The following is a 22,911-nucleotide window of genomic DNA, read 5'->3' as shown; positions in this document are numbered from 1 at the left end:
AGAATATATAGATTTTTATCCGCACTAATTAAATGTGAAAAGATCTATAACAAAAAAATAGCGGCCCAATACTTGCTTTTCTGGACCACGTGTAACACTATTTTTTATAATAACTATCGTGAGACTCATTCATTCATTATTAAATGATGTAACGGTTTACTCACGCGTATTTATCGGGAGTGCCCGACTAGTTTCGGACCCAACCGGAGTCCTTAATCATGAGCTGACGCGGCGGGTGAGCGAGTCAACTCACGTGTAACACGTGTAAGCATACTAAGTATAGATATAAACATTTTTAGCAACTTGATGATGTGTGTACATTGACGCAATATGATGGAGACCAAAGCAATGTTGATATTCAAATCAAACTCGTATGTTAATCTTCGTAAAATGAAACTATAATTAGTTATTTTTAGGCAGATGGTATCTTGATCAATACGTTCAAATAGTTTATGCCCCGGGGACTTAAACTAATAGCCAATTAAACGGAAACCACTTTTGTGATAATATCTCTCTATTAGAATGTTGTTATCTAATATAAACTTTCATATTCAAGTTTGAAGCATAAGTCTAGTGTAATTCAAATTTTCTTCTCCAAATATTATTGTCATTTTAGTGTCGTACAAAAACTGTCCCGCTTAATACCTTTTTAAAATGGACAAGAATTACGGCAGGGGAAATATCTGTCGGCCTTGGTAATGTGACCACTAACATTTACTCGTATAGTTCACGGCATAAACCAATTTGACATTTTAAGTTAACTGTTGTGTCATTTTCTTAAGCTGCACGTTAGTAAAAGACAGCAATACTTTAATTTTAATTAAGATAGCGTACGCTGGACGCAACAAGGAGTATCGAACAAGAAGTTTGATAGCCGGCTACTGCTAAACGCTGTGAGGTAGTGCAGTGATCAATACTTATTTCTTTTCGCTCTTGCGGCTCTGATTCATTTGCAGTGCGCTCTGTATAATGTAAGAGTTTAGTAATTACGATGCGGTTGTGGGCACATAAGATGGATAATCACTCAGCTGATTCGATTGACTAGAGCGGTTTGTTTAAAAATGAAAATGGCACTTAAGTGGATACAAAATCCTTTTCCTTCCAATTTTTATAGTAGATATATTTCACGATGTTTTGCCGACATAAGAAATGTTTTTTTTTGTTTGTCATGTTCACTCACTTGAGATCCCATGTCCATCTGCGGGCTGTGGAAGCTCTCTGAATTGATTGATTGGTTTGATTGATGTTCTCCTATAACGTTCTGACATGAACGGTGAATCCCTTTAAGATCTGACGATCGTCTTAAAAAAGATCTTGATTGTGAGCCGTGTAGAGGTGGTATTTTTATATACTGTGACTTACGAATCACTCGTGTACATTTTGCGAGATATCTTCACAGAAGACAAATCACCGTATTTATTTCAGGCTCTAACATCATCTTTTGAAATGAAATAAAACTGACTGACTGAGACTGAAAGCAAACGGCTCACTTCATGGCGTAGCATGTCATGACGCTGCGTAGCACGCCGTAACCGGACGTAGCACGACGTAGTTCAGTGTTTTTCTTCCACTGCAGTAGGCGTCACGAACTCGCTAAACTCACGCACTCAGATAAATAAATACACTATCAAAGATAAGTATCGAAAGTAGTGTTGTAATTTTTCGTACTTAGATCTTCTTTAAACCATTCTGCATAATTACTAACAGGCCGCTGGTTACCGTAATAAGCCCTTTCGTACAATTGAGTTTATCAACTGGCGCGGAATAAAGAGCCGCTGACACATTGCACTCATTCTCATTAATTAAGTAAGTACTTACCAACTACGTTATTTTCACCTATATTTTTAATGGCATGTCCATCATTTGGTTATGTGTTTAAATTATAGTTAATAATGTTGATTTGGTTTTTGCAAAAACACATATTTAGCAAATAAACTACAGTTAGTCCATTTGATTACACATTCTATTTTGAAACGGTGTTTTTAAACAAAACTTATAAAATTATCACTAAATTGTTTAATTTAACTAACTGAAGTGCCTAATCAATTATGATACAGGTACATCAAAGTACTAGGTATTCATTTAAGGAACCTTAGCTACGGGATATTGCATTGATAATCTAATATCCTGCAGCTTACCCAGTTACTACGCTGAAGCGTATCGCATATTCAAAATAATATGGTATGTAGCTAGCTACCATTATTTCAGCCGGTATTCATCAGGTTTGCATGGCAACGGGAATTTTAAATGATTTATTAAGCTACTGCTTTAAATAAGCACATACTTAAACACAGTAAAGAGATAGAACTTGTACTGCCTAGCTCACTTTCAAAAACAGGAGCAAAATTCTATTCAGACCAATTTTTCCCTCCCCATAACTTGTAAATGACTAATTCTACTTTAAATACTCCAATATTAAATTCTAGCGTCATTGCACAATTTGTATGACAAGTAATTTAATTTTAAATGTTTTTTATCCAAACTGAACGAGTATACATTTCAATTCAAACAGTTGAACACTTTAAAATTGAGTTGCCAGATTACAGCCGACCAAAACATACATAGTTACATACTCACACTGAAAGTTCAATAAAAGCTTTTAAAATCATCTAAATTCGCATGAAGATTACAGTGCTCAAAACAAAAGATGACGGACAAACTTACAACAAACCTCTTTCAACGTGGGGGCTTATAAAACAGGTACGAAAATGTAAAATCATGAAAAGAAAATCCTCAAAAACCGTAAACATTCAAGTTTTAAGTTGCCAACGTTCCAAACGAATGCAGCAAAAGATTTGACCGAAAATGCATTTCCTTACAAACAGGTGTTATGTTTTGGATGTTTGCCAAACACCGAAAGCAATATCGCACCTCTTTAATTGTACGGTAAACGCAGTTTCGCAAAGGCTCTGCCACATTTCGCGTTGGTAGTTTGAGATAAAATTATGATGACTATTCGTAGGTAGTATAATAATATAATATTTCACAACTTGCACACAGCGCCATCTAGTTTAAATCTTAGCAAATCTTGTATTACAAGTACTAGACAACTGATAACTTATATATTTCTGAATACATAGATACATATTACTTTTATGTACAAATTACACTCAAACAAAGAACAAATTATCGCTCATCACACAAATATTAACACAGGGTGGAGGTATGATGACGTGAATTGACAATTGACAGTACATTCCCATTGCTGCTTTTTATGTTGGGCTAATGTAATTTTTTCCTTAATCTGACCAGGTTTCTGGTTAGCAATTTTCGGGGACTATATCAACCTAATAAATATAATAATTTGAAAGCTGGCGCAGCTACGATAGTCAGCTAAGTACAGTAATGTTCATGCTTAAATTAATTCAATTTGCTATGAAGATAATTACAATGTACATATGTAGGTATGACCATAATAGTTATAGTTGGCAAAGATTGGTTTGGACGTTATATCTGGATTCCATAACACAAGTGCTTTAACAACTTACTTTGGGTTCAGAACAATGTATGTGATGTTGTCCGCATTTATTGGCAGGTAATAGATTGTTGGTATAGGATACAATTATTGTTCTGGAAGCATTCAAACGCGAGCTGGAGCTAGTAAGCTCAACAATCTTGGCGTGTCAAATCCAGACATATGATATTACACATGACTTTATATAAATAAACAACTGATAATATGTTTTTTAGTGGTGTAAACAATAGTACTGGACACAAAGACACCAAGTCTACTTACCTTTTATTAATTACCTAAGCAAATGAAGTATGCTCTGCAAAAATACAATTTATGCAATTATTTTTCTTCTTCAGACAAGTAGTCCTTCAAGTTGGCGGTAGCCTACACTTTCCCTCACACAGCAAATTGCTCAAAGATTCATCCGTCTCATCTATCATAGTTGGGTTATTACAATGAATTATTCTTCGTCATGTGTACCTACTTATCTCTTTAGACCCATGTTTATTCCAGTACGAAATAAATATAAGATGGCAGGTATCTATATATGTTTATGCATTTATGCAGAGATATTATCTTACTTAATTTAAGGCCGATAAAAGGTCCAGAATAGTAAAATTCACGTTTTTCGTTACTTAATTATTCGATTGATGACTAGAAATAATTATACCTATGTTTTGCCCAAACCGTGTTAATTAATACACGTCCTTAAACACAACAAGTGAAAACTGGCATTAGGCCAGGAATCTTTGCGTAAGACATTCAGTTAATGGAGTCAGAACACACGATACGTTAATTAAATAATACTCTAACACTGCCTTAAGCTTAACGATTGTATTGCGTGTATGTCGTAATAATTGTATTCAATTTGAGATGCTTCTAACTGCTTTACTTTCATTTGATTTATCAGTTTATGGGTTATCGTTATATCGTCGCGGTAACTAATATAAATGTAGGAGTAACAAACACCCAAATTTAACTGAGCCATATGAACTATTATGAACAGTAAAACAGGGTTAAAAAAAACTTTAGGATGCCTACTTACGTAAACCTTTAGTGCCTTAGACACAATGTTAGGACAATCAAGACATTGTGAGTATTTGTGAGCTATGCAATGTAGCATAGAAGCCAGTAGAAAAACATCAACAATTTAAACAAATATTTTTTTTTGTTGCATGAGAGTAAATCATCCCTTACCCTTTTCATTTCATTCAAATATTCAAATCTGGTTTCTAAATTAAAAATAGACTGTCAATTTGACAGCAAAGTTTTTGGTAGAATAGATTTTTTGACAGTTGACATTTTGCGGCGATCTCTCACTGTGAAGTGCGAGGTGTGTTATTGTGAGGTTATAAAATAACATGTGAATTTATCTATACTTTTAACATAATTTATTATTCTTATTCCAACAAAAAAGAAGCGAAATAAATAAAAACGGCAATAATGGTGAACGTAAAGCAGGACACGATACAGAAAATTAAAAAAAATGGGATGAAAAAGTCTAAAATTGAGAAAATAAATAAAAAAGTTAAGGCTAAGAAACTAAGCGTCAGCAATGTACCAACAAAGCTAGCAGTACCAACAAAGCTAGAAACTGTGTCCATAAAACCAGAAAAGCAAGCTGTAATTGTAGAAGTTAAAAAGGAGGCGTCACCGAAGAAGACAGGGAAATATGTGATGCCGACACAGAGCATTACGGCAGACGTCGTTGAAAATTGTCTTAACGCTTTACTCAACGTTATAGTTAATCATGACAAGAAGAAGTCAGCAATCTTTGACGACGAGAAGCCAATATTCGCAGAAATACGTTGCATTAAAATTCAGAATACTAGAGGCAATGTCAGATTGTAAGTACTTTAAGAATGATAGGTTTAATAAACACGTAATTAATGTATTGAAACACAGAGCAATAAAACTACAATGTGACATGTAAAAATGCTGATATACTTCATATCATAACATAAATATAATGCAACCTTCAAATTTCAGTGTACTGCCACACAGCACAGTAGCCTCTACTGGCGAAGTGTGCCTAGTAACACCAGATGTGAAGAAAGGTAGGAAACATGACCATGAACCTACCATTGAACGCTGGGAAGATATTTTAAGGAAAGCACAAGTTACTGGTGTAAGTATGGCAATTTTACGCTCATGTTTCACTGTATAAGAATCAAATAAAATATTCATAAATATTAATGCTTTTACAGGTCAAAACAATTCTTCCAGTGAGACAGTTACGAGTAGAGTATGATCAATATGAATTGAAACGCAGACTACTCACGCAGCATGACTTTATCATGGTAGACACTAGAGTCCTAAACCATGTATCACATATATTAGGAAAGATGTTCTTCAAAAAACACAATATGCTTATACCAGTAAGGATAAATGAAGAAAAAAACATAAAGAAAAGTATTGAAACGGGTTTGCGTACTGCTATATTACGTTTGAGTGAAGGGGAAACCTCAACGGTTACTATTGGCCATACTGCTATGTCTCAGGATAAATTGAAGGCCAACATTCTGTCCTTAGTTCAACAACTTTCAACTAAATTCCCTGGAGGAGAAGCTAATATTAGAGCAATCTCTATAAAGTTGCCGTTATCAATATCTCTACCATTATATCTTACTCTGCGTAAGTATCTATACTCTATATAAAACTTTAACAGCTTGCTGATTGTCCCAAAATCACTTTGATCATCTAAATTTGTCCTAATAATCAACCTTTTTACTTTTTAGAATTTATCTCATTATAATGAATTCTAGGAGTAACCTATATACTTACAAATAGTGATAATGTGTTACCTTTACTAAAATACATTCATTCATGTTATTCAGGTCCATCAAGCACAGTTAAGCCACCGAAACTAACACAGAAGAGACCTAAAAACTACAATGTATTGGAGGATGAGCTGTCCACCATTCCTGGAAAGACTGTCCGGGTAGCTCCTGATGGCAGTGTGCAGTTGAAGAAAATAAAGAAGACACCAGTTGCAAGGTACATTTCCCATTAACAGATATCCATGAATATGCTTCTCAGCTGTACTTCTATACTATTTTTTACACTAACATGGGGTAAAGTGCAGATAGTCATAATAATTATACCACAGAAATGAAAGTCTGCAGTTTTCTTGCCATGCTGTTATTCAAAGCATGCATTATCTCATGTTGAAAGTGATTTTATCATAATATTGTGCAATATTTGGTATCATAAAACATATACATCAGTATCATAACACATATTAAGAAAAACAACTGCTTATTTAAATTTATCCTTTTATATGTAAGTATTAATAAATTGTAATATTGCAATTTTGTTTTACAGTGAGGTAGCAGAAGAAGAAATTGATTCAGGTTCAGATGAAGAAGATGAGGAAGAGTCAGAAGTGGAATCAGAAGCCAATGATGATTAGTTAAATGATCTTTATTATCTTAACATTACATACTTGTAACATTTCTACAAAATAAACTTATAATCAATATAATAAAATCGTTTTCATTTCTTATAACTCAATTGTATGCTCAGACTTGGACAAAAGTTATGAATGAAATTTTAGTCCCATGCAACAAATCAAGTATTAATTTATTATGAAGTTATCAAGCTCATTGAAGATGTCTGTATCACAGAAGATTGTCTCTTTATTGGCCAAACTTTCTTGAATTTCTTAAAGTTTTTAACATTACTAGAAAATGTATTCTCAGTCTCATATTTGTATGGTTCCCTCTTAATTAAGGTGCTACAGGTAGTAACAATAGTGTTACACAAGTCTAGCTTATTCATTTTATCTTCTAAGTCTTCAGTTTTTATTCTCCTTGTATTATTGACTGGACTAGAATTGCTTGATAAATTACGTTGCATTAATTCTTTTAGCTTGGATCCTCTCATAGCAGATATATCTTGAGCTGAAACTTCTTGTTTTGATAGATTTGTTGTTTGTACCACATTTTCACTATCATCTTTCTTATTTTTATCATTATTAAAAAGGCTTTGTTTAGATACTGTGCTAGCATTAACATCATCTTCATCAGTTTGTATAAAGTTAAATAGATTGCCTTCAGGCTGATTATCATTTAGTTTTCTTTTCTGTGGTTTTGATAAATTGAGTTTTTTAGGTTTTTTCTCAGATTCAGTGGTGGTAGGAGCTTTCACAAAATTAAACATGTTACTATCATCATTACTAGCTTGTTCAGAGCTATTCTTCTCATTTTCTATAGCCATTTTCTTGGGTGGTTTTGAGAATTCATCATTGTCATCGGGGTAACCCCTTTTGGCACTTTCAACCTTCACTTCTGCTACAAAACATGTTGCAATTCTCTTGCTGGGATTGACTTCTATCTCAGTTATGACATCACTCAACTTTCTTTTAACAGAAAGTTTATCATAACCATCTTCAGACACAAGACTTTCATTTATTTTAACATTGGGCTGCTTTTGCTGTGATGTAGGTTCTTGAGATTCCTGTGCTAGTACTTTTGAACTCTTTTGAGGAGCAGATATCTGCTTAACCACTTCAGATGAAAAGCTGAAGTTAGGATTGCAATACTTATTGGATGAGCAGAATAATATAGCAAGACCTATCTCAGCATCAGCTACCACTCTTTTGCCCTTATTTTTTAATTGATTGACAATGTCAGTCATTTGGCTTCTCTGTGACTGTGTCTCTTGACTGACACCAGTTGATGTATACTGTATAACAACCACATCTGGGCTACAGAGCATTGATATTGTCATTCTGCATTCACTAAGCAGCATTGGAGTGGCCCCACTTTTGACCAGTACAGTCTTATACATTTCATGCTGTCTTCTTGAAAAAAATATAAACTTCTTGCCTGTGAATATTGAACTACGACGATTATCAGGCTGGAATGACACAACCTCCTTATTAAGTGTAGATTCCATAACCTCGGGTACAAAATCTTGAGGATCTGGTAGGGTTTCACAATTGGAAACATTTTCAAGGCATTTGTTCCAGAACTCTGTAGTTACTATGTTTGAACCTTGTACTAGAGCTAACACAACTTTGATAGTCAAGGTGATTCCTGGCATTGTTAGGTAACAACAAGTGTCATCCCAATCACTCTTTAATATCCCTCCTAATTTTGACAAAGTTAACCTTAGATTCTGTAAGTTGTCTCCTTTTAAAGTCGATGTACAAGTTATAAGGTTAGCTACATTAACTTTCCAAATGCTATTCATTTTACCAAACTTAACAATATCGTTCTCTTTTAATTTGGTGTTGGTATTCATTTCTACTTTGTCGGTAGAATTATTAATGTAAGTTCCGTATCTCGAACCGAGATCTTGTAAAAACAAACCATTGTCCATCGCTGTCAAAGTTGCATGTTTTCTGCTAATGGAGGGATCATCAGCGATGGCAAAGTTGCAAACCTCATTATCAGTACTTCTTCCAATTAGGACTTGATTAGATGAAACTATATAAATGATTCTAGTATCATTCTGTGATGTTAAGTACCACATGATTGCCGTATACTTTATATTATTAACAGTAATTATACTTTATCTCCCGGTATCTGATAGAACTTTCGTACACGCAATTTCAAACAAACAAATCTCTAAAACTGACATGTCAAGTAAATGTCATGAAAAACTTGACATACATACCTACTCTTAGAACTTGACGTTTTCGTTCATTACCCGGATTATACCAAGATAGGTTCACTCTGGTTATCAATGCGATGTGAGAGAGGCTGTATAGTGAAGCTATTCATCTGAATTTTGCATCAGAAAAGTAAATCAACTCACCTCGTTTGAACAAAACTTATAAAAACTAATGTTTCATCCTTCAATTTTGATTGCAAGTAAATATGTTTTTTAATGTAGCAACTACAATACAAGCAAAGTCAAAGTTTCCATGGCAACGAAAGAAAATATTAATTCAAAACACTATAGGAAAGTTTTCTTGTTTATAATAGTTCTATATGCTTTCAATTAGGTACTGAGTAAAAAATAATTTAAAAATGCCTACTCAAAAACTGACCTAAAACGACTACAGCAGTATAGCTTGTATTACATTAGTTTAAGATACTTTCAAACAAAAACGCAATGACTTTATATATTGATACAAAACTTAATTTTACTGACGGTAATGTTGTGTCCACCGTTGGTACATGGCATCCTTCATTACCGCTACTTGCTGTAGGATCGTATAATCAAGAAAAAGGGGGATTCGTCACAATATTCCAGGAAAACGTAAGCCTAGCTTGAACTTTTGTTTCGTTTGTTTTAACTTCATCACTACATATCTATTATATGTTTTAGGGCTTTCCACTAGAAGGATGCGAGTGGCCTATATTATTATCGAACCAAGTGACGGCCCTAGCATGGCACCCCACAAGACGTTTGCTGGTTGTCGGCTGGGATGGAGGAGAACTTTATATTTGGTTAGAATATTCTTGGGCCCGATTAGAAGCTCCTCATAATGCTGCACTAACAACCGTAGCATTTAGCTTAGGAGGAGGAAGACTTCTGGCTTCAGATGCTGCAGGATCTCTGTCTGGTTGGCAGTCTGGTGCAGGAGCACCACTTACATCCTTCCATCATCAACTTGGTGATGTCATTACTCACATTACCTTTTGTACACCTCAACCAAGCTCAGAAACTTCCATTCGAGGGTTAGCGCGCGCAGCAGTAGCTGGTGATGAGAATGCCTTGGATGCACTTGCTGCTTGGAGGCCTCGGACAACAGCAAGGGTAAGAGAAGGTACACAACCTGACAACCACTCTTGTTATGCGGCTCAAGATAATGGAGTTATACTATACATAGACTATAATGGAGCGTGTTCTGAAGTGTTAAATGCACCTGGTAACATTATATTCATGGGTATAATAAGCAATATATATCTGCTTGTGGCCTGGGAGGCTGGTGGAGCCCTAAGTTTAACAAGGTTCATAATGTCCGATGATGGTTCCTTGGTAACAGACACTCATGTAAGAATGGCTGCCAGAAATGGACAGTGTATAGTTCTTGCAGGGAATTTCTATGTAGCTGTTATTACTGGAGACAACCTCATCAGGGTTTGGGATAGTGACACTGGAGATAATGATGTATTACCCAATGAAAAAGAGGAAATAGTTCCAGGAGACATATTCACAAGCATTAGTTACAGCAATCTGAGTGATACTCTTTGCTGTGGAACATCACAGGGTAACTTGTATCTTTGGAGAAGAGACCATCGGAATAATTGGAAACTTATTAGTAGCACCTCTGTTAAAGGCACTGTCAAAGAGGTCAGTTGGGGGTCTGAAGGTCTCATGAATCCATTACTGCATGTCAACTGTATCACAAGTGCCTATGTTCTTCGGGAGCAGCCTGTGTGCTGGGGATACTCACCTAACATTTACATGGTCCAAAAGTCTGCTAATGAAACAGCTATAACAAATAGAAATAATGTTACATCAATGATAAATACCTCAATCACTATCAGAGCTTTTGCATTTAAAGACCAGTACATTGCATTAGGGGATGGAAAAGAAGTGCAGGTATGACTAATTTTTATTTACTTACTTAGTGTGAATCAGGATGTGACTTACCTTGTTTTTTTTTCAAACCAAATAGCATGTACTACAGTAACAAGTCTTCAAATCCAAGAAGATTAAAAAGGACTAAAAATACATTTTAATTAAAGCTCATTAAATAATACAAACTTTTTATTAGAGATTTAAGTTTTAAGTCAATACCATCAATTTAATTATTATTTGATTCTGCAATAACAATATTTTTTTTAATTTTTTTTTTTTTTCAGATTTGGATGTGCAGTAAAGATAATGAAATGAAATTTTCTCTTATAAGAAGTTTTTCATGGAAAACTGATGTTTTGATCATTTACAATGATGTTCTTGTTGGGGTGGTAAATCCTCACATAGAATGCTACTCAATATCTGGCATAAGCTTAGGAATACTACCAAGCACCGAAGGTGAAGGCGAGCCTATCGGCGTAACCAATACAGCCAAGTTTATAGTTATCGCAACAATGGATGGCACGCTTAAATTAGCAGAAATTACCAAAAAAGGCCTCAGGATGCCTTACCCTCCAAAAAACTGCTATCAAATGATCGAAGATTTTGGAGAAGTCATGAGAGCTTCTGTTAACTGTACTGGACGCTATATATGCTTAAGTATTGCTAACGCAGGCTTGGCTCCTGATCCTCGCTTGTATCTCTGGGATGTAGCGAATGACGTCATCACAAATACACTGATTTCGGAAAATACGACACCTCCGTATCAAAGTGTTCCAATCGCCATAATTTGGGACTGCAATGATCCAAGGATTGTTGCAGTACATATGAGATCTGCTGATTTGGATCGTGTACACTTATTCATATGCCATGAAGGTAGCCTTTACGAATACAAAAACTGGCACGGACCCTCCGAAGACTATTTTATGACAGACTTCTTGCTATGTTCGTTACATACACCCTACGTCGTTATTCTGTCTCAACAAAACATCAAAAAGATACTGATACACGAATTTGAAGATATGACAGAACATGATGCTGCTAGCGTTAGACAAGTCCTAGACTTCCTTTACTATATGACAACAGGGTATCTTGAAAAAGCAGTAGTAGTGGGAACTTCTTTGTCGGGAGGTAAAACGTCAATCATATGGGATAGCTTGGCAAAAGTATGCGTTGCTCGAAAACGGCCTGATGTTGGAGCTGTGTGCTTAGGCAAGATGGGAAACATCAGAGGTGCCTTAATGATGCGTAAGGTTATGGGTGACGCTAGTATGGACGACACTTGCAAGGTCGCCGTACTTGCTGTCAACTTGGGTATGATCGAAGAAGCTGAAAACTTATTCCGGGAAGCACAAAGACCGGACCTGATCACCAGGTTGATATCAGCCAAGGAAGGAGGTCTTAGTGAAATTACTAATGGAAGCCATGAAGGCGAGAATATCTTACTTATAAAGAGCGCACAACATAAACTGGCCAAAGTTCTATGGTCAAATGGAGAAACAAATGCTTCCCTAAAGCTATTTGAAAGTGCAGGTACTTTGGTACCCCATGTTCCCAGAATGCTCGTTGCCCAAGGCCAGTCGCCGGTACTCGCTCAATATGTCGCGAATTCTAATGACACTAGTTTGATTACTTGGTGGGGCCATTACTTAGAGAGTATTGGTGATCTAGATGGCGCTTTAGAAGCGTATGCCCGTGCCAACGACTTTGGAGAGCAGACAAGACTCTTGTGTCACATGGACAGAATTGATGAAGCTGAGAGGCTCTGTCAAAAGAATCGCTCTTCGCTGTATCAAATGGCTCGTTATTTGGAAATGCAGCCGGATAAAACTGAAAGCGCTGTCAAGGTTAGTTAAATGTAACAGTCAGCAGCAAAATTCTATGAACACTAACAGATTTACAAACTAGTATTTAGCGAAATGCAATACATACTTATATGTCTACAAACTGCCGAAATCTAGTGAGAACTTTGTTTACAGACTTTCGTGGCTGACCATAACAATTTTTGACCCCGTAATATAAAGTTTTATGAGTTATTTTAATCATGTATTTCAACAGATGTACATAAAATGCGGCGCGGTATCGTCAGCGATTCGCGTGGCGGCAGAAGCAAGTGCCTGGAACCTTGTATGGCGGGCTGGGTCCGCTTCACCAACCCACGCTCTACACGCAGCTTCCATTCTAGAGAACGCTGGCCAAACAGAACAAGCAATTGCTCTTTACCAAAAAGCTGGTAAGATTCAAAAACAAGATCTCTAACATGACAAAAATATTATCATCTATAAAATAGGGAATGATTAAACATTGCACTTTCTCCTCCAGCTTTTCAATCCAAGTACCCTATGCTATTTATCAATTCAGTGTGAGTCACAAAAAAATAATTGAACATTCTATACTTTTTTGTTCTTTAGGTAAAGTCCACATGGCCTTAAAGTTAGCGATAAGCAGCGGTGATACCAACGCAATGATCGCAGCAGTAGAGGCTTTAGGTGACCGAGTGGATCCAGAGCTGGCCAACACACTCGCCGCTCATCTGCGCCAGGCCAACCAGCACTCACATGCGGCTGCATTGTTGGCAACTGCTGGCAAGGTAATAACTCTTTCTAAATCAGGTATTCAATTACTGACTTTCGAAGTTTTCTTTAGGATTCCGAAACCAAAGGGAAAAAATAGAACCCTATTACTGCGTGTCCACTATCCGACCGTCAATCCCACACCAGGCAGTTGAACAGTTAAAACTTTCATAAAAACAAAACTATTTAAATAGATTGAGGTTAAACAATTTTGTAACAGTCATACATTTGTTATAGTGGGTGGCAAATATATTTGAATGGGTATTTAAAACTTTATTTGTCACCAAGCCGATTAGTCTTTTTTGCCCGTTTGTATATACTTCCCAGCCGATGTCGGCTGTGGTGACTGCTTTCAATTATTGTTTACAGAGGTGCTAGTGTTCAGCTCTTCTATGCGCCTCTTGATGACTGCAGTACGCATTTTATGTGTGTTTTAGCAAGTACGACTCGCACTTGGCCGATTTTACAAAGGATTACTTTTTTTCAGTACGAAGAAGCCTTAGACATAGTAGAACAGCTACCAACGCCATTGACTGAGGAGCTTAGTGAAAGGCTCGCGGCACCAGCTGGTACAACAGGAAGGGACGCCCTGCTGCGGCGGCTGGCTGACGTATTGGGGGCGAGGGGGCTGTACCACCAGGCGGCGAAACGATTGGCTCATGCCGGGGATAAGGTAACTTAAATAGCTGAACTACTTTAAAGACAATGGAACAATTTGCCGACAATGTTGACTTACGACTATCAGATACTGGCCACACCAGCTGCTACAAGCTCGTGAGACGCACTGCCGCCGGGGCCTCCCTCAACTCCAGCCATCAAATATTTTTTGGCACTAACTCATACCAGGTATACCAGCACATCGCTAGAACAGTAAGTGCCTATTGGCTGTCTGAACGAATAGCCGAGTGGTTGAGGTCACCACGCCAAACAAACTATGCGCGTCGTGTCGCGGGTTCGATCCCCGCGTAGGACAAGCATTTGTGTGATTCACGACTTGTTCTAAGTCTGGGTGTCATTGTTCATGTGATTTGTATGTTTGTAAAACGCGACACAAGGATTAAATTCCTTATTGCGGGAGTCGTTTAAAAAAATGGTTATCATATAACTTTGCATTAATACCTATACCGAAGTAAGGACTTTTGTTCCACAGGCAGGAGCAATGCGCTGGCTGATGCGTTCAGGCGACGCGGACCGCATCGCGACGTTCGCGGCGGCGACCCGCGACCGCGGCGCGCAGCTCATGGCGGCCGACTACCTGCGGCGCCGCGCCGACTGGCGGTCGCGCCCTGATCTCATGAGGCACATCCTACACTTCTACACCAGAGCGAAGGCCTATGGGAAGCTAGCTGGTTTCTACGCTGAATGCGCCAAAGTTGAAGTTGATGAGTATGATGTAAGTGTTTGTACATCGATGATTTATCACATTTTATACTAGAGCTGCACGGCACTGTAAGATTCAGTATTTCTCGCAAGTAGCTTTGGGTGTTTTGGCTCACCAAGGTTGGTTTCCTCAAGTTAAAAAAGATATTGAATTAGACTTATAATTTTCAGAATTACGACAAAGCCTTAGAAGCCCTGAAAGAAGCTGTCAGATGTCTAGCTAAATCTTCTGATACAGATACCGGTAATAATTCCCTGACCTACATATTATTATTACTGTTACAAATCTTTAAAAGAAAATTGGTTTGTATTACAAATCATGTTTTATTAAATGCAGGTGCTCAGACCACAGCGCTGCAGGAACAAAGCGCCCTTTTAAAACGCTTTATGGATATAAAGAAAATGTGTGAAACTGGGGAAGTTAATCCAGGTAAGATTTTGACCAAACTAAAAAAATAAGTTTCATTTGTAATAGAAGGACCAAGCTTTAAAATGTAATATTTTGAATCATTCCCCCAATTTGCTCCACAACACCGCCTTCCGAATCCAGTCCGATTTAAATTCAAAATATTGTTTAATGCTATCAGGTGTGGTTGCTGGACAACAACTTCTTCGCGCCGTGACGGGCCGCCCTGGGTTGATTACAGAAGAGAAAGTTCTACGACTTTTGTTACAATATGCACCAAATCATCCGGATGCGCCGCGTAAGTAACCCAATTTATAAAATATACTAGCTTTTCGCCCGCGGCTTCGCCCGCGTCGAGGTCGGTTATATCGCGTTTCCAAGAGAACTCTTCCAAAGTCCGGGATAAAAACTATCCTATGTACTCAATGTCAACTCTACCTCTGTACCAAATTTCATTAAAATCAGTCCAGTGGTTTAGACGTGAAAGCGTAACAGACAGACAGAAAGACAGACCGACAGAGTTACTTTCGCATTTATAATATTAGTAGGGAAGTAGGGATATGTATAGATGTATAAAAATGAGACCCGTTTCGGTCTATTAAAATACACAAACTTACTGTTGTTGCAGGTTTAGAAAGTCAACTGAAGTCATTAAACAAACAGCCCGAGGAACAAAGCCTCAGTCCTGATTCCACTGACCACAGTATTGAAGAAGTCGTATAACATTTCTTCATGATTTTGTTTTATTGTATAAGATTAGTAGATGTTAATTTTAAGTTATTTAATGGTATCCGTCCAATTTAGTTACGAATCCGTCCGAAGATTTTGTAAGAATATATTTAAATTAAATTGCGTTCATCGTCATAAGTATGAGAATAAAATTGCTTTTTATTTACTTTCAACCACGTAAATCCCCCGTATATTTCCAAAGTACCCACTAAACAATTATTAATGTAATAAGTATAATAGACGCTGGGACAACGTAGGCAGTGAAAAAGAAGTATATACATTAGTATTTGAAGTATCTGCTAACTTAGGAAAACATTTTTGAGTACATTGGAACGTAGCACAGAACAGCTGATTGTCAAGATGACAATAACTTGACACCAATATATAACCTCACTTTGTCCTCTTGGTGTAATGTTGTTGATGCATTTATGAATACATTTTTCATTTATCTTTCATGAATCGAATTGAAAATGGTTAGGCTCATAAATAATATAAAGAGCCTCTTCTTTACGAACTCTAGTAGATATGCAAGGTACGCACTTTTTCATTTTTTGTTTACCCCTTCTTACATTCGAGTAAAAAATATTAAAAAATGATATTATTTTTGTTTTAGAATCATAACAAGACGCTTAAACAGCTCCGATGCCTCAGGACAAAATATAGATGTAAAGAAAATACGCAACTTTAGTATAGTAGCTCATGTCGACCACGGTAAAAGTACACTTGCCGACAGATTACTGGAAATCACAGGTACCATCAAACCAGGCGCGGAGAATGCTCAAGTACTCGACCAACTGCAAGTAAGATGTGTTTTCATATACTATATAAAAAACAATTAATGTTGTTAAACAATGTGTCGTGTGAATAAGATTGAAGATCTCACTGTCAGGTATGGAAAAAGATGATAAGTGAACAACATCAAATTTTTCGTAACTTCTAAAATTTGGTTTGAAATGCCTGGAGATTAGATTAACTGAGTATATGCTTTATTCCTTTTTCCATATGAATGTGTGGACAATCCTAAAAGTTGATTATTAATGATCTGCATGCTTGGGAGGTCCGTTTCTACTCAGTAAGGCAGTAGTGGGATAGGTCTGTTCTAAACCTATCCCCGGTTTAAAGAAGCTAATGTTTAAAGCTTATAGTAATTGAAATAATAATGATGTCTTAAAATGATCTGCATGCTTATTATTACAGGTAGAAAGAGAAAGAGGTATAACAGTAAAAGCAGTAACTGCATCATTAAATTATACTTACAACAATGAAACATACCTTCTGAATCTGATTGACACTCCGGGACATGTTGACTTTTCTAATGAGGTAATTATAAGCAATACTAAGATTTTACCTATTAAACTTACTACTTACTTACTTGAATATAAAAACTTGGTATATGTATATGTAAAACATCTCATTTGTTACACTTTAACCTGTTTTCATGCATTTGTATAGCATCAAGCAGAGCTAGACAAGATTCAAGATCCCCATTTATGTTTCTTCACATATGTATTATTATTTTAATGATATTTCATAATACAAGTGACTGTTACAGGTTGTACGCAGTATAACAGCATGTCAGGGAGTCATAATGCTGGTTGATGCAAATGAAGGTATCCAAGCACAGACAGTAGCAGTCTACTCATTGGCTAAAAAGAACAACTTACTCATAATTCCAACTTTAAACAAAGTGGACCTACCTCGAGCTGACCCAGCAAAAGTAAAATCACAGTTACACTCACTATTCAAGATAGAACCAGATAGTGTTATGAGTATTTCAGCAAAAAGAGGATGGGGGGTTAAAGAGTTACTAGAAGCCGTTATCACCAGAATACCGCCACCGTCAGTAGATACGAAGGGTCATTTTCGCGCGCACGTTATAGATACGTGGCATGACAAGTATAGAGGTGTTCTATGTCTCATTTACATACATTCTGGTAAGGTTCAAGTAGGTCAAGCTGTGAAGTGGAAGTCGGATTTGAAACCACACACTGTGAAGTTCCTCGCGATGTTGCGACCGAGTGAGGACCCCGTCGAAGAGGCTGTAGCTGGACAAGTTGTTATGGTAGGTGAGTGGTAACGGAACTTAATAAAGCTTACCTCTCGATCTTAGGGATAATGCCTTTAAGTTATGCGCGCCAGATAGATTACGTAACATTATACTTTATTTTGTTTCTCAATCACTGATTACAGTATTTTCGCAGATCTCGCTTGACGTCACTTGCTGCCATTTTTGCCATACCTTTACGACACCAACCAAACTGTTCTTTTTTCGTGGAAATGCTAAAGAGAACACTTTCCAACATTATAAAAACTTACGGGCTTAATAATGTTCACACTATTATGCAATATCCAGGTTGCGGTCCAAAAGCCGGCGGCAAAGTCGGCGATCAGCTACTTGCGAAGGAAGTAGGCGATGATGATGAAGGTTCTTCAGCACCTCCAGTGAAGCATATGGTGTACGCAGGTATATTCCCTGCAGACCAATCACAGCATCCGCAACTCAGTGACTCCATTAAGAAACTGGCTTTGAATGATTCAGCGGTGACTGTTACTCCAGATTCTAGGTAATAGTGATTTTGTTTTTTAAGGTGCAGCACAGACGATAGACCATCCGTGACGCACTTTTTAGTATGTGATAATAGAACCTATGCAATTATACACAGTAACGCACAAGCGCGCTATACAGACTTTTTGAGCGAGGAAGACTCGATCGCACAAAACGTATGCCGTCTGCTCTGCACCTAAATTATATATGTATACCTATACACTTCTGTTTTAGTTAAGTTAACACTTAGCATAGTAACCATTTTGTAGTAATCATATAAAAATAGACTATATTTTTCCTCATGCTCCAGTTTCCTGCCCGTAAAAGACTCATAAAAATAATTAAGGCCTCGGCATAACTAGCCTCTTTATCAAACAAAACATTAAAACGAACTTTCTAGTCTTTATATGAGTACAGATTTGATATCATTTTCGTATTTTTTTTTGTTTATTACAGTCCCGCATTAGGGCAAGGATGGCGCATTGGTTTCTTAGGACTCTTGCATCTGGAAGTGTTCACACAACGTTTACTTCAAGAATACAAAGCTGAAGCGATATTGACTGCGCCTTCGGTGCCTTATAAAGTTAAGTAAGTTTACAATTTGTCATACAAATTTTGCTCCTTTACATACTTAAATATGGTAAGTGAGGCGTAAGCTTCTCTAAACGACGTATTACGGCTCGCTAACTCAGACCCACTCTAAGGAAGGGAATTATGCACTCTAAAAAAATGTCTGCGTTTTAAATTTTGATAAACAAGTTTAGGTATTATAAGACAATTTTATATATTGGGGGGCAGAAAAGTTCTGGAGTGGAGACCACGTACCACCAAGCGCAGCGTGGGACGGCCACCTGCCTGATGGATCGACGACCTAGTGAAAACCGCTGGGTCCCGTTGGATGCAGGTGGCAATGAACCGGTCGCGCTGGAGAACTTATGGAGAGGCCAATGTCCAGCAGTGGACTGCTATAGGCTGAGATGATTATATATTGAGTACATATTTAGTAATATGTATCCCTTGATTTTGGGCTACGATACACGGTGGCATGGTTTGTTTACAGTTATCATTTTATTTTTATTTACAGGATAAAAGGGGCTAAAGCAATCAAACAGTACAAAGGAGATGAGGTTATTGTGACGAATCCTTTACTCTTGCCTGATGTCAAGAACATAGAGGAGTACTACGAACCTTTTGTTATAGGTAAGAAACGGTATAATACGGCATCTCAAACCCTACCAACGAATCCCTAGAAAACGGATAACTATTAATAGTGAAATCATAATTAGCAATATTGTATATTTAAATATCTTGCGACCAATTCTCCTATTCTGCAATCTACTGAGCATCAAAGATATATAGAAATCGAGCAAGCCGTTTCGAAAGAATACACACTGTAACACAAGATTACTATTTCACTTACAGGTACAATAATAACTCCAGTGGAGTACATCGGCGCGGTCACAACACTCTGCCACGACAGGCGAGGTACCCCGCTGCCCAGTAACGCGGTAGACGACAATATGACCATGCTGCAATACGTTCTACCTCTAAGCGAAGTCGTCATAGATTTTCACGACACGCTAAAAAGCATTACCTCTGGTTTCGCCAGTTTCGATTACCAGGATTATGGATTCCATCCCAGTGCGTTGGTCAGGGTAAGCGATTTTCCTACGTTTTTATAAACTCATTTTCTTGTCTGTGTTTAAATACAGAACTAAATTTTGAGGCACTTCCCGATAAGCTAGCAAGCTGAAATTTTCAGGGTAGTTTCAAACCCAATGACAATGCACTTTACAACTATTAAAGCTGTCAAAGGTTGATAAAATTTGACATTGAAAAAGGTGGGTATTTAGATTCTCTGTCTAATCTATTATAAGGTCACTTGTTTGTACTGGCCCAGTGCCCCCTAACTCCCAGCTCTGTGGGATTGTTATCTTTGTGTAAGCGTGACAGCGCACTATGCGGCGCCGGTTGGTCTCTATCATTAACAAAAGTAATAACATTGGTCACGTGAATCCCCTAGGTTCTTCTGCTGCTGATTTTTAAAGTAGAGCTATTGTGGAACCGTAACACTAGATCGCGGGTATTGCGCGATAGGTCACCCCACCACTTGATCAGCTAACAGTTTATAAGGTAGAAGGGCGCGTCGTCCTTTCTTACGGGAAGTGAGGGGTGGGCGCTTACAGACACATTTCCTCAAGGAGTCCAAAAGGACTAAGTCTTGTCAGTATACATCAGTGCTTTTAGAACTCATAGTAAGTTGACCCTAAGAGATCATCGCTTGTCTCATTGTGTCAATATCACGATAGCATCCACCAAATGAAATGCTCAACAGGAATCTAGCTTAAAGTTTAAATTTGGGTTATTTTATATTACTATTCGCACATAATATATTTCAGATGGATATCCTTCTCAATGGAATATTGGTCGATGAGCTATCAACTATTGTACACACGAGTCGACTAGAATACAACGCCAGAAGATTGACGGAAAAACTTAAAGAAATGATCCCGAGGCAGATGGTTCAGGTAATCTTTTACTTATGATCATATTGAATACTAGCTGTTGTGCCCGCGACTTCGTCCGAGATATAAGTTAGGAATTTTTGAACGGAAACCTTCGAAGATGAATATTTTTCCCCGTTTTTGCCGCATTCTCCATTGTATCTTCGCTCTTATTAGTTGCGCTTATGTTATATAGCCTAAAACCTTACTCGATAAATGATCTATTGAACAAAGAATTTTTCAATTTGAACCAGTAGCTCCTGAGACTAGCGCATTCAAACAAAGAAACAAACTCTTCAGCTTTATAATATTAGTATAGATAAATATTGAATGATAAGAGAAAACAATCAATTGCAAGTTGGATTCGTGACACTGAGGTTTACGTACGAATATGAATGTGGACAATACATTGTGTTTTCTTAAAAACTTAAGATAATATCACTATTATTTTTTCAGGTCGCTATTCAGGCTGTTGTTGGTGGTAAAGTTTTGGCACGAGAAACTTTAAAAGCATACCGAAAAGACGTGACTGCTAAACTTGTAAGTATTTTATATCTATTAAAAACACCAGTATTTTTTGAAACCAGTTAAATATTAATTTAACTTTTTCATTTTAGTATGGTGGTGACGTAACGCGTAAAAAGAAGCTCCTAAAGCAGCAAGCAGAAGGAAAAAAGAAAATGCGCAGTGTTGCCAACATTAGAATACCAAGAAATACCTTTATAGATGTATTAAAGAGATAGTAAATAAACGAATGTTAGTTATGTATGGAGTATGGACCTAATGTCTTATTTTTATGATATAAGGCTTACTATTGCATATTGTCAACAAATACAAAAATAATAGTCTATTCTGAAAAATATACTTAATTTATTATAAAATTACTTGATTACAATTAAAGGACATCGCATGGTTAACAAACATCACAAAAATAATATATGATTCTTAAAAAAATATAATCTTCAGCTGCTAATCACCGAGAATCGTACATAAAATAACAGCGTAAACAAATCTAAGCATTGAACAAGATATATTGCCTTATCGAGCGCATCAAAACAAGATAATAATTCAACAATTTTTATCTGAGTACTTAAAAAATAATTTAAATCGTTAAAGCAGTGTTGTGAGCCTCGTCACTTGTCTACATAATATACAGCATAAAGAACTATCAATTTAAAAATAACACGAAATAAAATGAACCGCTACATATATAATCCATTTGGAAGTCATCACGAAGAGATATGAACGTCGTAGCCGAGATCACATAAGACTATGAAATTCTAATTTCATAGCTTTCGACGTAAATCTAACTATACCAATTTATTATTATTAATAATATAAACAATTTGGGAAAGGCACAGTAGAAGAAAAAGTAGTACATACTTCATTACAGTAGGCATTAAGCATAGGTTAGTTTTTAATGCAAAGAAGACTTGCACACTTGCCATAAGTTCGTAAAGCAGGACTTTTGCTCTTGTGTAAAAGAGACGGCAATATATTGCGCGTTCCTAATCCTGCTTTACAGTTAACAATACGGGCATTGATTCAGTTCGTTTTTGTAACTCTTTCCCCAGGTTACTGCGACCGCATATTGGGAGCGAATTAACCTTAGTAAGCATTTAAAACTTGGTTGCTTTTACTTGCAACACTAGATAGATAAGTAATCAATATACAGTATGTTCTACAATTCTATTATATTTTTAATAAAAGAATTGAATTGGTAGAAATACAATAAAATATGGTAATACAAAACAATGTAGGCATGTATAAAGAAGGAAATTAAATATTACTTACTTATTTTTATTTCAAATACTTTTGCGATGCTACTTACTTACATATATTTA

At 36.8% G+C, this 22,911-nt stretch overlaps 4 protein-coding genes across 4 annotated transcripts; 3 read left to right on the top strand and 1 right to left on the bottom strand.

Moving 5' to 3' along the window:
• Positions 1 to 4,742: 4,742 nt before the first annotated feature.
• LOC113492171 (ribosomal L1 domain-containing protein CG13096) lies at positions 4,743 to 6,938 on the top strand. The gene is made up of 5 exons (XM_026869517.1): positions 4,743 to 5,301; positions 5,444 to 5,582; positions 5,662 to 6,088; positions 6,292 to 6,451; positions 6,779 to 6,938. Exons 1-5 carry the CDS (start codon positions 4,898 to 4,900, stop codon positions 6,864 to 6,866), a joined length of 1,218 nt encoding a protein of 405 aa, XP_026725318.1. The 5' UTR covers positions 4,743 to 4,897; the 3' UTR covers positions 6,867 to 6,938.
• Positions 6,860 to 9,031, bottom strand: LOC113492170 (nibrin). Its single transcript, XM_026869516.1, has one exon. It carries the CDS (start codon positions 8,930 to 8,932, stop codon positions 7,040 to 7,042), a length of 1,893 nt encoding a protein of 630 aa, XP_026725317.1. The 5' UTR covers positions 8,933 to 9,031; the 3' UTR covers positions 6,860 to 7,039.
• Positions 9,032 to 9,328: 297 nt separating this feature from the next.
• On the top strand, positions 9,329 to 16,304 carry LOC113492168 (intraflagellar transport protein 140 homolog). The gene is made up of 11 exons (XM_026869513.1): positions 9,329 to 9,664; positions 9,734 to 10,954; positions 11,218 to 12,777; positions 12,989 to 13,163; positions 13,342 to 13,520; positions 13,991 to 14,176; positions 14,654 to 14,896; positions 15,055 to 15,127; positions 15,221 to 15,313; positions 15,471 to 15,587; positions 15,918 to 16,304. Exons 1-11 carry the CDS (start codon positions 9,518 to 9,520, stop codon positions 16,010 to 16,012), a joined length of 4,089 nt encoding a protein of 1,362 aa, XP_026725314.1. The 5' UTR covers positions 9,329 to 9,517; the 3' UTR covers positions 16,013 to 16,304.
• Positions 16,305 to 16,397: 93 nt separating this feature from the next.
• On the top strand, positions 16,398 to 21,846 carry LOC113492169 (translation factor GUF1 homolog, mitochondrial). Its single transcript, XM_026869514.1, has 11 exons — positions 16,398 to 16,550; positions 16,632 to 16,818; positions 17,216 to 17,338; positions 17,571 to 18,084; positions 18,372 to 18,582; positions 19,020 to 19,151; positions 19,648 to 19,763; positions 19,986 to 20,218; positions 20,963 to 21,091; positions 21,524 to 21,607; positions 21,685 to 21,846. The coding sequence occupies exons 1-11, from the start codon at positions 16,489 to 16,491 to the stop codon at positions 21,808 to 21,810; spliced, it is 1,917 nt and encodes a 638-aa protein (XP_026725315.1). The 5' UTR covers positions 16,398 to 16,488; the 3' UTR covers positions 21,811 to 21,846.
• The last annotated feature ends 1,065 nt before the right edge of the window (positions 21,847 to 22,911 follow it).

The sequence above is a fragment of the Trichoplusia ni genome, chromosome 3 (genome assembly GCF_003590095.1).
Source record: "Trichoplusia ni isolate ovarian cell line Hi5 chromosome 3, tn1, whole genome shotgun sequence".
Taxonomy (NCBI): Eukaryota; Metazoa; Arthropoda; class Insecta; order Lepidoptera; family Noctuidae; genus Trichoplusia; species Trichoplusia ni.
The sequence above is the reverse complement of the archived record's forward strand: the minus strand, read 5'-3'. Positions and strand labels throughout refer to the sequence as shown.

Bases quoted from the DNA above. Each gene is read 5' to 3' on its own strand.
- LOC113492171 (XM_026869517.1), top strand. From the start codon at position 4,898: ATGGTGAACGTAAAGCAGGACACGATACAGAAAATTAAAAAAAATGGG. The intron at 6,089-6,291 runs GTAAGTATCTAT...CATGTTATTCAG, and splicing joins ACCATTATATCTTACTCTGC to GTCCATCAAGCACAGTTAAG. The intron at 6,452-6,778 runs GTACATTTCCCA...TTTGTTTTACAG, and splicing joins AAGAAGACACCAGTTGCAAG to TGAGGTAGCAGAAGAAGAAA.
- LOC113492170 (XM_026869516.1), bottom strand. From the start codon at position 8,932: ATGTGGTACTTAACATCACAGAATGATACTAGAATCATTTATATAGTT.
- LOC113492168 (XM_026869513.1), top strand. From the start codon at position 9,518: ATGACTTTATATATTGATACAAAACTTAATTTTACTGACGGTAATGTT. The intron at 13,521-13,990 runs GTAATAACTCTT...ACTTTTTTTCAG, and splicing joins TGTTGGCAACTGCTGGCAAG to TACGAAGAAGCCTTAGACAT. The intron at 15,588-15,917 runs GTAAGTAACCCA...CTGTTGTTGCAG, and splicing joins AAATCATCCGGATGCGCCGC to GTTTAGAAAGTCAACTGAAG.
- LOC113492169 (XM_026869514.1), top strand. From the start codon at position 16,489: ATGGTTAGGCTCATAAATAATATAAAGAGCCTCTTCTTTACGAACTCT. The intron at 16,551-16,631 runs GTACGCACTTTT...TTTTTGTTTTAG, and splicing joins AACTCTAGTAGATATGCAAG to AATCATAACAAGACGCTTAA. The intron at 19,764-19,985 runs GTAAGAAACGGT...TTTCACTTACAG, and splicing joins CTACGAACCTTTTGTTATAG to GTACAATAATAACTCCAGTG.